General features: G+C 49.8%; 1 protein-coding gene across 1 annotated transcript; it reads right to left on the bottom strand.

Annotated features, from left to right (window-relative positions):
• Positions 1-979: 979 nt before the first annotated feature.
• LOC133114072 (centriolar coiled-coil protein of 110 kDa-like) lies at positions 980-11658 on the bottom strand. The gene is made up of 14 exons (XM_061223268.1): positions 11465-11658; positions 9947-10123; positions 9004-9132; positions 7198-8293; positions 6216-6337; positions 5141-5513; positions 4667-4773; positions 4371-4487; positions 3775-3879; positions 3215-3331; positions 2607-2683; positions 2202-2267; positions 1570-1629; positions 980-1314 (listed from the first exon to the last, which is right to left on the bottom strand). The coding sequence occupies exons 2-14, from the start codon at positions 10088-10090 to the stop codon at positions 1239-1241; spliced, it is 2589 nt and encodes an 862-aa protein (XP_061079252.1). The 5' UTR covers positions 10091-10123; positions 11465-11658; the 3' UTR covers positions 980-1238.
• Between the last annotated feature and the right edge of the window lie 1925 nt (positions 11659-13583).

The raw sequence follows: 13583 nt of genomic DNA, 5'->3' as shown, positions 1-13583 counted from the left end.
TGCACACCGTGTTATGAAGCATTCCTGCTGCGCTCTGATGTTCTTTCCCCCCCCCCCCCCCCCCCCAGGTCCACAGAGCCCCAGTGGTCCGATGAGCACGACGTCACGGCCTCCCGAGTCACCGGATCCGAATCCAATCGAGCGTTTCCCGGTCTGTTCTGGAAAAATGCCCGAGTCGCCGCTTTTCTACAGTAAGTATGAGTCGATTGATTTCCGTGTGGACGGGAGGCGCCGTGGCACTGCTGAACTGCAGACACCGGGAGCCAAAGCTGAGGCTCAGCCAGTGGCCCCAGCACCCTCTGAAGAGGCCTAAAGCTGTAGTTCACTCTGGGTTTTTAAAAATCTTTATTTCAGTTTTGTTGTTTTTAACGGCCGAGACAGATTTTGTTTGCTATTACGGATATATTCGAAAATTACGTTTCTGATGATCTGACGTCTTTACAATGGCTGGTCTTGGAGCTTTCAGTGGTTACGGTCTGAAGCCAAGAAAATGTGTTTCAGCTCACTCCAAAAGTTTGTACAAAAAGTTATGCTGTACATTATGAACTGATTCATTGTATAGCCTTTGTTTTTAAATGACAACATAAATGCAAATATAAAAATATAAAAAATACAATACTTCCCTTTTCAAGTTGCATGTGCTATAGGAAATTGTAACCGAAAAAATATATTTTTAAAAACAATTATAATGTTGGTAAGGAAAACATAATATTGTTAAAAAAGCTACTTTTGTTACTTTTCTTGCTTTAGACCGTGCCATTTGAATGCCCCAACGCTAGCCATTGGAAAGCCAGCAGATCTTCAGAAACGTCTGTATCTAAAATGAAATCTCTAAAGTATCTAAAATATCTAAAATATCCTTTATTGTGCACAAAATCAGTCTGGGCCAACTGAAAACACTCTGAAACAAAGAGTATATAACGATGATGTTTGATTTTTGTTCACTGCTAATGCTATATGTAATGAACTGTATCTAATGCTGTACTACAGGAATAACAGTGTGATGAAGGACAGTCATCATCCTCACAGATGTCGTTTCAGGTAGTGTGTGCTGGATGGGCACCACGCCCCCTCCTGGGGAGATGCGTGTGGGGAGTGTGGGGCGGTGGTGCTGGGAGGGCTTTTGGGAAGGTGGTGGGGGGATGTTTGAGGAGTTTAAAAAGGGGGGCGTTGATGAGGTGGGAGCAAGGGGTGGGGGTGTGGGATCATTTTGTTTTGGTGGCTGAGGGAGGTCACTACTACCCCAGCGAGTGCTGTTTCCGCAGGCTGTCGGAGTGCCTCACTCTCTCCTCTGGAGCCTTCCTGTACAGACTCCTGTCAGAGCGGGGAAAAGACAGGTTACTTAACTATCACAAACGCATAGTTAATGCAGTCTCATTACAACCATTAATGCCTTCATTTGTAGTGATGTTTATTCATTTGCATTGTAAGGGACCTTCAAACAGTCTAATCCATCTACGCCTTTGAATGTGTCTCAGTTTCATTGTTCAGCGCCTGCGATGTCTACGGCTGAAGTGCAGTGTAAGTGAACACATATACGCTGAAGAGAGTTCATTTTAAAGCACGCACCCTTGGCGGAGTAGCTGTCCTGGGACGGGGGAGTTCTGTCCCTGGTTGGGTTGCAGGACCCTGGGGGGGGGGAGACACTGGCTGTGAGGGGGGGTAGGGGGCTGGACGTCTAGAGGGACACTGGTAGCTCACACTGCCTATCTAGTTACCAGGGGCAACCTGTTGTTGTTGGGGGGGGGCGATGCATGTACTTGCCTGTTGGTGGAGGGGGGGTTTTTCATGTACTTGCCTGTTGGTGGAGGGGGGGGGGTGCATGTACTTGCCTGTTGGTCGGGGGGGTGCATTTACTTGCCTGTTGGTGGAGGGGGGGTTTTGCATGTATTTGCCTGATGGTGGAGGGGGGGTGCATGTACTTGCCTGTTGGTGGAGGGGGGGGGTTTTCATGTACTTGTCTGTTGGTGGGGGTGGGGGGGATTCATGTACTTGTCGGTTGGTGGGGGGGGGGGGGGGGGGGGGGCAGGTACTTGCCTGTAGGTGGAGGGGGGGTGCATGTACTTGCCTGTTGGTGGAGGGGGGGTTTTGCATGTACTTGCCTGTTGGTGGAGGGGGGGGGTGCATGTACTTGCCTGTTGGTGGGGGTGGGGGGTGCATGTACTTGCCTGTTGGTGGAGGGGGGGGGTGCATGAACTTGCCTGTTGGTGGGGGGGCTCTTTGGCTTCTGTTGGATCCTCTTGGCCTGCCCCGGGCTTCCAGTGACTCTGAGAGAAGAAGCAAGTGGACACTGAACTGTTACCATCTCCACCTATAGGCCAGCGGAGGATGGCTTCCTCCCGAGATTTCTCCCCATCTGGGAGTTCTTTCTTGCTACTGTTTGAGGGTTTTTCTCCCACTAGAGCGTTTATTACATCATATGCTACTGTATTTGGGGGGCTAGTATCAGCGGAGAGCACATTGAAATTATTAATTTAGACCTTTTGTATTTCACACCGACTTTATGCGATCAATGCTTGAATTTACAGCAGGACTGCATTTCTGATGTCTCAACATTAACTCCAGTGAGTGTGAAAGACACTGCAGTGCTGGTACTACAGCCTCACCTCTGCTTCTTCCTGTCCAGGGACTTCTGGGTAGCAGCCGACAGAGTGACCCTATCCCGGGGGCTCTTGGCTTTTTCCTTCACAACAGGAAATGAATCACAACCATTAATACCATTAATATTCAAGCAAGGACTAGATGCTTCCTCAGTTCAATCGATACCCATATGCTGGGAAAGCAACCACAGGCTCAGCCAGATGGGTCCTTAATGAGGTCAATCAAATGTTTCAGACTGAACTATAGCGCAGCCGAGAAGCTGAGAGTTTGTGTGTCTTTGAAGACTATGATTATTTATCATAATTATAACAATGTAATAGGACTGCTTTTACAATACAAAAAAAATACAAAGGTAAAATACCCCAAGGCCAGAATGTCAGCCACTGTACTGCATTGTGTCCTACCGGAGCCCGTGATTGGCTGACTGGATGAGAGTTCTGGCCTAGCGGAGCCTGTGATCGGCTGACTGGATGAGAGTTCTGGCCTACCGGAGCCTGTGAGTGGCTGACTGGATGAGAGTTCTGGCCCAGCGGAGCCTGTGATTGGCTGACTGGATGAGAGTTCTGGCCTAGTGGAGCCTGTGATTGGCTGATTTGAGGAGAGCCATCGTTACCATCTCTCGGAGCCTCCTCTCCATGCGCAGCTCCCTGTCCTGCAGCAGCAGTGCCAGCCGTTCCTCCAGGGGCATCTCGAAAAAGATGTCGTGCACATCGTACAGTGCTGCCCGCAGCTAAGGGGAGGGGGGGGGAAGGGCACAGAGTCCCGGGGGTGTTACTGATACCCCTTTCTCACAGAAACCCCAGTATATACACGGGATATTGAACCAGAGATTCAATAACCCGGGTCCTTGCCATTGATACCAGACCTTCCCAGGCGGGCACTAGGCGCTAGATGGGCATGGTACCATGTGAAAGCTCTGCTGTGGGCTACACATTGCTGCATCTGAGTGTGTTAACGACAGGGTGTTGCCATGTCTCACTGTATCAATACCAGTGTGTCTCAGTGTGTCAACGTCAATGTGTAAGTGTAGGTAGTGTGTTATGATCAGTGTGGAGAGTGTATTAATAATAGCATGTCAGCGCGGTGCCATGTGAATGTCAGTGTGTAGTGTGTCAATAACGGTGCGTCAGCAGGGTTTCAGTGTGTAGGTATGTCAGTATGTCAGTGCAGTACCTGGGCTCGCACCCTCTCCTGCAAGGACAGGTCTTGTGCAGAGACCGAGCCTTTCCTCCTCAGAGGGGCTTCAGTGTGGAATGAGCAGATGAACTCCTGAGTGTCCTGAGAACGCACATAAACAGGACATTACCCTCACTACTGAGGAGTAACATGACATCACCCTCACTACTGAGGATAAACACGACATCACCCTCACGACTGAGGAGTAACACGACATCACCCTCACTACTGAGGACAAATACAATACTGAGGACCAACATAACATCACCCTCACTACTGAGGACAAACACGACATCACCCTTACTGCTGAGAATAAACACAACATCACCCTCACTACTGAGAATAAACACAACATCACCCTCACTACTGAGAATAAACACAACATCACCCTCACTACTGAGAACAAACATGACATCACTCTCACTTCTGAGGACAAATACACTCCTGAGGATAAACACGACCTCATCTTCACTACTGAGGACAAACACACTACTAAGGACCAACACAACATCACCCTCACTACTGAGGACGAACACACAACTAAGGACCCGACACCATGCAGCAGCCTCTTCAGTCAGCCCCCCGTGTCGTACCTGTACAGTCTGACGCAGGTGTTTAACTTTCTCAGTCTGCAGGAGGCGGCGGGTGAGGAAACCGCGGGCGACGGCGGTTAGGCGACACAGCACCGCGTGCAGCTCAGGGGTCAGCACCTAGAGAGAGAGAGAGAGAGAGAGAGAGAGAGAGAGGAGGTAAATACAGATGAACACAAATATACACATGTACACACACACACACAGGCACACAGACACACAGGCACACAGTTCACACACACACTGGCACCCAGTTCACACACACACTGGCATACACACAGGTGTCTCCCCTCACACACCTGGCTCTGCCTGCCGCGTGCCTTGCCGACCCCCCAGGAGGGCCCCCACAGGTACACAGGGGACTGAGCAGCAGGGGGGGCACTGGGGCTGAGCGCTGAGGAGAAGCCTGCTGGGAACAAGGAGGGACATCTTCACTACGTTAAACATCAGGGTGCAGCCTGCTTCTTCTGCGTGACACAAGAAACACAGAGAATGACACAATGAACAATGCAGGGGGGTGTACCTTGGGTAGCAGAATGTTTTGTCCAAAGTTTGTAACGCGGCGCGAACATGTGGTGCAGTCAATGCGTTTCCGCCAAGAGGCATAAAATATCAGCACCGCTCAACAAACAACTACAAATGAAGAAGTAAGCATTTTTGCTCCCAGGTTTACCAGATTAGCCTAGGCTGCCACTTAGTAGATTGGCATAACATAAGCTCAGCTACATTATAGGCATTTAGCGGAGGCTCTTATCCAGACCAATGTACAACAAAGTGCATAACCATAACCAGGGTCGAGTGCTCTGAAAACCCTCGAGAGAAGTACAGCTCTATTTGCGTTGCCGTTCCTTGTGCAGAGTATGCGCCAGGCCTCAGTGTCTTGGCGGTGTCTCGTGAGAGGAGAATCGGGTTACCCATGCTGCGTACGGGTCCGGGTGACCTATCTGCAGGGCTGAGGGCGGGGCCGGTCAGGTTTTGGGTGTGCCCAGCAGGGCTGAGGGCGGGGCCGGTCAGATTTTGGGCGGGACCAGCGGGGCTGAGGGCGGAGCAGCCTTCTCTCTGGTTCTCCCATCCGGCCCTGAGGTCCCCAGCAGATGCCCTCTTGCCCGCCTGCTCTCTCCGTCTCCTCTCCCGCTCCTCCAGCTCCTACACACAGGCACAGGTGACCAGAGGACACTCAGGAGAACTGCTTCGTCTCACAAGATACAGCAGTGAGATATTACATTTCATTATATTGCTGCCATTTTAACAGGCACTCTTCGCTAAAGCGACTTCCGTAACATTTGCATGTGTAAGCAGCTTTCCTTCATACAGCTTCATATACAGTATACTGATGAAATTCAGGTTAAGTACCTGGCTTAAGGGCACAACGGCAGTGTATTACTTAAACCTGCAACCTTTAGGTTTCCATCCCAGTTACCCACCGATTACACTAAACCGGGGCTGCCGAACCCTGTGCCTGGAGATCGACCGTCCTCTAGGTGTTCACTCCAACCCTCAAGTCAAGCCTCATTCCCTCAAGTAAAGTCAAACCTCATTCAACAGCCAGAGATCTAATTGAGCTAATTAGTGAAATCATATTAGGATTGAAATGAAAACCTACAGGGTGGTCGATCTCCAGGAACACACGCTGGGCAGTCCTGTACGACGCGGTGTATAAAGTAGAATCGAAACTGTGTTAACATTTTTCACTCGCTTTCCCCCGCAGTCCACCGGCTGAGCCGCGCAGTTGTTCCCGTTCGCATGTGGACAGCGAGAGCGCACTGCGGGCGGCTGATCGACCGTCCCGGGTAAGACTGCAGTCGGTCTCAGTGGCCGTATTTAAGCCCTGCGCCTGCGTGTGCTGACCTGCTGGAGGCGCCACTGCTCCTTCTCCTGCTCGGCGATGAGGAGGGACAGCTGCAGGGCGTGTTCCTCCTCCATCTGCCTCCGCATGTCCTCCAGGGCGTGGACCTCCCACTGCGCCTCCCCTGTAGCACACACACACACACACACACACATTTTAATGCTGTTATTCATGTCCACATACCGAGTTAACAATAAACAAAGGACATAAACAATATAGACATATGGTACAGAATAATGACGTGGACACTTTCAGGTTCTTTTAAGGTAAAGGTTTTGTTGACATGGAGCTGCTTTGCTTGCAATTTTGACATTCCTGCCAGTTGCAGACCCACTCACACAAACACAGACACGCACACAAACACACAGACATGCACTGTAATGGACTGACTTGAACAAATACACACTCAGTGGCCACTTTATTCTGTACTTATTCGACTTATTTTTTTGTAAGTGTGCCTGTCTTCTGCTACTGTAGTCCACTCATGTCAAGGTTCAATGTTCTGTGTTCAGAGATTCTCTTCTGCATACCACTATTGTAACAAGTGTTTATTTGACTGACTGTTGCCTTCCTATCAGCTTGAACTAGTCTGGCCATCCTCCTCTGACCTCTCTCACTAACAACCCACAGAACTTCCACCCAGTGAATGTTTTTTCCACCATTCTCCGTAAATTTTAGAGACTGTTATGCGTGACAATCCCAGGAGATCAGCCGTTTCTGAGCTACTCAAACTACCGCGACTGCCCCCAACAATCATTCAACAGTCAAAGTCACTTGGATCACATTTCCACTCCATTCTGATGTTTGGTCTGGACAACAAGTCAATGCATTGAGTTGCTGCCACATAATTGGCTTATTCGATTAGCTGGCGTAACAAGCTGACGTCCAGGTCTATCTAATAAAGTGGTCACGGAGTGTGTACCGTGAGAATACTGACGGAGACTCGTACACTCGCACAGAAGCCCGCTCACCGGTCTTATTGGCCGGCTGCTCCGGGGGTGTGGTCAGCAGGTCCAGTGTGAGGCGTGGCTCCGTGTCCAGGCTGCGTCTCCCGAGGCTGGGGGAGGGGAGACGGGGAGGGGGCGGGCGAGCGCACGGGGGCCCCCTGGGCCCTCAGCAGCAGGGCTGGGACGGGGCTCTCCAGGTCGTAGGTCTGGTTGAGGGGCGCGGTGGGAGAGCGGCGGCACGGGGGCCTCCAGGGGACCCCGCCCATGAAGCGCGGCACTCTCTCCTGGCTGCGGTCCACGCCGGGGTGCGGCTGGCTGTCCAGCGTTTGGGAGCGCCTGCGGAACCCCGGGGTCGCGACCCTGGGGTCCTGGGTCACGGGGCCGGGCGCACGGGCCCCCGTCAGGACGGCCGTTTCACCGCCCGCGTCCGCTCCGCAGTGGCTGCCACGCCGCTCGACGACACCAGGGGGCAGCAGTGAGTTGGCGGGTGATTGGTGGTTTGGCGGGGACCTCTCCCCTGCGGGCCCCCATCCTCCCAGCATGCCCCTCTCCTGCTCCGCCGCGTACACGGGGAAGGAGATGAAGATGTTGCCGGTGGAGACGGGGCGGGGCCTGCGGCGGTGGGGGCGGGGACTGACGCTGGGCTCCGGGGTGGGCAGCTGGGCGTGAGGGCTCGCGAGGCCCGACTGGGGATTGGGGGAGGGGAGAGGGTCCAACCCAGGGTGGGCGTGGTCTGAGGCGGGCGTGGTCTGAGGTCGCCCCCCGCTACTGTCACTCTTGTCGGCGATGCTCTCTCTCAGCGTGTCGGTGGGCGTGGCCCTGCAGCTGTCCCGGGACGCCCCCCAGCCCTGCTCCCTCAGCGGGCTCTGCCGGCCTCCCTCGCCCCGCTCCTCCCCCGGATCTCCTGTCGTCCCGTTCTGGAACACGGGGGGCCCCTTCTCTTGGGGTCCGTCCCTGTTAGTGCCGCACAGAGTGTCTCCCAGCCCTCTTCCACCCCAGGGAGGCAGGGTGAAGCCGTTCGGGAACTCTGGCTGTGGGGAGCAGCGTGTGGGCGGGGCCTGGGTCTGCTTCTCCTCTTCTGGCAGCTGACGTACCTGGCGGTGAGAAAGGGGTGGTGGCCTCACGAAAACTGCCTAAGATGATGCACAGCACAGCTTCACTAAACTTGACTCACGAACCCAGAAAATGACTGTCAGCCTGCTCTGAATTCACCTTAGAAAATCAGGTAAACATTGCAGGAGGATTCAGATAAGTACTGTGCAGGCTGCAGAAGTAGTGCTTTCTGGGATACGTAGTTTGGTCAGAGGCACAGAGGCACAGAGCCTGGGTGCGTAGTTACTGTGTGTGTGTGTGTGTGTGTGTGTGTGTGTGTGTGTGTGTGTGTGTGTGAGAGTGTGTGAGTGTGTGAGTGTGAGTGTGTGTGTGTGTGTGTGTGTGTGTGAGTGAGTGAGTGAGTGAGTGAGTGAGTAAATGAATGTGCCCAGTTAATGAATAGCCCCATCTCCAAGCATTCAGAACAGTAGCTGCCCACACAGACCTTCCTTTCAGGACAGAACAGGGGGGCAGAGAGGTGGAGGTGTAACCGACTTCTTTAAAGCTCTCCGTTGTTCTGTGACTCCTGCTGATGTCAGTGACATTCACCCAAACCTAGAGCCTCTATCTGTATATCAGACATGCTTGGGGTGCAAGCGTGTGTTGCTGTACTGTGATTGGTTAATCACCTGTGTGCCCTACTGAGATCAGAAACTCGCCTGTGTGCTCTACTGAGATCATAGTCACCTGTGTGCTGTGCTGTGATTGGTTAATCACCTGTGTGCTTGTATGTACACATCCGCTGACTCACCTGCACACCATCCAGAGTGTCCTGACCCTGGGTCAGCAGTCTCTCCCTGCGCAAACTCTGTCTCTCAGCATCCAGCTGCACAGCCCTCTGTCTGTACTGCACCATCTCCCTGCGCTGCTCCGCGCTTAGCTGAGAACGTATGGATACACACACACACACACGCACACACACACACATGCACACAAGCATACACACACACAGACGCACACACACACGCACACACGCATACACGCACACACACACACAGACACACACGCATACACGCACACACACACAGACACACACGCACACACACACACACACACACACACACACAGACGCACACACATACACACGCATACACGCACACACACACACACACACAGACGCACACACAGACGCACACACATACACCCGCACACACACATGCACGTACACACATACACACACACACACACGCACACATCCACCAGCATACAGACACGCGTGCATACACACACACACACACACACACACACGCATACACACACGCACAAGCATCAAGTCCTGTTATTTGTCACTGACAAAACTTCAGGGCGACCTTTGCGAGGAACTTAAATAGCATTGAAAAGATATCTGGAATCTCTTACCTGGAATGAATGTGCTGTCAGCAGATCTACTAGACTGTGACGGCTCAGTCAGCTGGTGGCGTGTCAACTGCAGTGTGTGCATGTGTGTGCGCGCATGTGTGTGCGTGTGTGTGCGTGTGTGTATGTGTGTGTGCACGCCTGGGTGTGTATAACTAACTACTGTTGCCTTAACCCTACTGGTGCATTGCATTTGGTTACCACTCCGCTGCAAACTTGTATTTGTACAGATGGCATTGTCTGCAAAGGGGTCGCTACCAAGCGCATACTAAGAGGATCGCACATACAAAGGCGCACATTGTGAGCATGCCACAACATAACCAGAGAGTTGTCCTCACCACAGGTGACAGTACAGCCCTGCCATGAAAGTGGATGAGGGAGAGCGCCCTCTGCTGGCCGGAGGTCTCGCCGCTCGTCTTCTTCTTCCCCTGTGCCTGCAGCCGGGCCAGGCTGCTGAAGCAGAACTCCTCGTAGCTCTTCATCTCTGTCCTGTCCCCCCCCCGCCTGACACTCTGCTAACACAACGATGCACACAACGCAGGCCTTTACGTCGCACGACCGTTTAAAAAGCAGGACATTGTTCCCTCAGCACCGAAGAGGAAGTCTGCCAATACAGCAGCAATGGGGCAGTGATAGGTGTGTGCTTATCAGCCTTATCAGATCGTCAAGCCCCGAGCAACTGAAAGAGCAGTCCAGATTGCCCTCTTTGTCCTTCCGTGGTTTTGCTTCAACCTCCAGCGGGACGGTGGGTTATTCCTCCTTGTCTGTAGTATTTTTTATTTCTTTACTTATTTGTTGACTTGGTTATTTTATTTTTGGTGGTGGTATTAGATTAGAATGAGTACGCTGTTGTGCAGGGAGGCCCAGAGGCTAAGAGGTTATTATAGCCACAACGCCCAACTACCCAGCCGCGCTATCTTTCCCACATAGGAATGATGTCATCCCTTTTGTTGTTACTCTTCCTCGGGGTAGAACCTTGGCAACAACGGCCCCACGTGCGTCAGGACGCGCTCCAGGTGTAGCCCAGTGGAGAGGGACGTTGAGCGGCCAGTGTGTCGACCAAACGTCTCTAAATGCCACGAAAGACATGAGCAAGTACTACAACGTCATTATATCCTACCGTGCTTTGAACAGAAGCCCAATTCCCTTTTTTCTTAACAATAAGCACAATCATTTCCGTCCCCCTACTTTTCTTCATCATAAGCCCCGTCATAATCATTATCATCATGCAGCAGTGATATCCTTTTCGCCCCTCGCTTCCAGAAATTTCGCCCCATTGTTTGACGGATGAAGCAATGTTCTGGTCACTGCCTTTAAAAATCTCAAGCATCGTAGCCGCAACATTTAATGGATGGCTAGCTAGTGAACTACAACATCTGAAAAAACATCTGCTCTACATATAGGCTATTAGACTTTTTTATAGAATGTATGCTCTTGCAATCAGCGTGAACAATTCCTTGCCAGCAGTATAACTAGTAGGCTAATGTTTTAGATAATGAGATATTGGTAGTATTGGTATCCTTAACTATTATTAAGTAGTTACTTGACTGGTTACCTGGATAATCTATACGCTATACAGGATAAAGTACCCTAGTAGTATAGCTTCACTGGGTCACAGAATTTCATTGCTCCAAAATGCGCTTCACCACTATAACGGTCGTTCGCCAGCCGTACAATCAAGCACATACAGAAAATGCAGTCTGTCTTGATTTATCAATCACTATATAATATAATAATAGAAATAGTGTAGTCAGTTCAAATTTACGTATTTAAACTGCTGGTTATCTTTCGTTAGTTAGTTGATGCCCGTTGTTTCACACCCAACGCTATGAATCCGTGGCAAGCCCTCGCCTTACCTCAGTTATGTGTGGAATCCACTTTCACGCTATGTCAGTGTTTCGCTCTTCTGTCCGATGTGACCAGATACCCAATCTTGATATTTCTGACAACGCCTAAGATGGTATGTTCCTGGTTATCTGTTCCACATACTTGCTAAATATTAAATCGATTCAAGGTAATTGCCAGATCTCGCCTCGTACAGTACGGCGATCGCCGCCATTTTCCGGCAGCAACAGCGCCTCCTAGCAACAACAGTGACCCCGCCTGGTACACAGTGCGTCCTCCACCGAATTTGATTTTGGATGGCAAATATTTACTTCTTTCTCTATTGATAAGGGGAAATAACGTTGTACAATGTAACCTGGAACCTCCCCAGGACTGGAGCAACTTGCTGTTGCGGAAACGCCGGCTTATCTGTTCTGCGGTCACTATTTTATGACTTCAGAACAACAAAGACTATGTTCTCCCACTCAAAATCTTTGCTCCCTGTCATCTTGCAAAACCGGACCAGGCAGTGAAATAAAGGATGACATTTAGATGCTGGAAGCAACGTTCTCCATCTTCAAGAAAACATTTGAGTTTTTAATTCTATTTGAATTTGTATCTATGAATGGCCTATATTTTGACAATAACAACGAGGTAAAGGGCAGGAGACATGTTAACCCGTCTACCAGTAATCATAGCTACTCCCCCCATCTGAACACACTAGTCTATTTAACCCCATAAAAACATAAAAGTTGCTGTTGCTGAGAGCAACATCTACAAAAAGTACAAATGTAACATTTTATATTCTATGAATTGCCTGCTTTATGTTATTTATTTCTTTGAATTCTCTATTTCCTGTCATCTAATTTCCACTGCTCTAGGAGGTCAGAACCAGGACTGAAAACGGATTTCTGTCTTGAATTGTTATTTTACGGAAATTACATTTCCGTAAAATACATTTCAAAAAAACATTTCAAGCTATTAGTTCTCTATCTTGTTGAAACATGTATGATGTACATGCATTAGGCTATATAATTTATTATTTTCTCATTGTACATAAACAGAAATATCAGAAGACAGACAAATCTTTCATCACAAAAATGCATTTAAAAACATTTACTGTCGCCTAAGCCGGTAGCCTACAGCCACTGGATGTCGCTGTTTTAATGTAAATGAATGAAGCACTCCTGGCGGTTACTACTCAAGTGTAACGAATAGACCTATATTCCTTCCATCAGCGCTTGACCATGTTTTTTTAAAGTTCGTCCTTTAAATGCGTCTCCGTAATGTTGGTGTGGACAGGCCGCGCAATGCGCAAATCTGCGCTGTTCTGCTGCAGTAGTGCTTCGATGTCATTGTCCGTGAAGGAATTCTTGTTCTGCCATTGAAAAATGAACACAGAATATTAATGTTTATTTCGTTTCGGAGGGAAAAACTGTACTTACACTTGAACAAACCTGAATTTTATCGACGTTGACTTTACTTAATAACATGTTCCACTTGTACGACTTATTTTTTCATTATATATTATATGAAGGCCCTGCCTACCTTGTTGGCGTGTCTTTTCACTCCCACACAAGCCAAAGACTTTTCGTAGCACAATAGAATGTCCAGGCGTTCGGATTCTCTGCGAAGCAGTGCATCACGGAATTCTTCACCGTGGACATCTGTAAATGATATTTCATTGAGTCTTTTCATTATTAGCGTATATAAGGAATGTGCGTATGCCTATTAATTATACGTGTAATCTTCCATTTCCTTTAGTCAAAAACAAAAATTGGGGGCTTGGAGACGGTGTTTACCCAACAGGTGCTTGCAGGCTGCTCTCAGCTTGTCGACTGGGAGATGAGCATGTCTTTGAAATGAGGCACTTTCGCAAAGGACGTCGTCGACCAGTCTCTCAACAAGCTGTGGTCTGGATCCCAAAGACAGTTTCTTCTCAATGGTTTCCATTTCTGTGATGAGATAACGTTATATTAGAGCCATATTAACGACTGCGGAGATGTGGATGGACAGACAAAAGAACAACCATCAGCCTACCTTTCGTTGTGGCCAAGCAACTCTCACAATATGCATCTGTCAAGAAAGACTGGAGTGAATTAAATCTGTTGAAGAATATCCTACACTTTTATTAGAGGTTTATTGTTGTTG

The sequence above is a fragment of the Conger conger genome, chromosome 16, assembly GCF_963514075.1.
Source record: "Conger conger chromosome 16, fConCon1.1, whole genome shotgun sequence".
NCBI classification, from domain to species: Eukaryota; Metazoa; Chordata; class Actinopteri; order Anguilliformes; family Congridae; genus Conger; species Conger conger.
The sequence above is the reverse complement of the archived record's forward strand: the minus strand, read 5'-3'. Positions and strand labels throughout refer to the sequence as shown.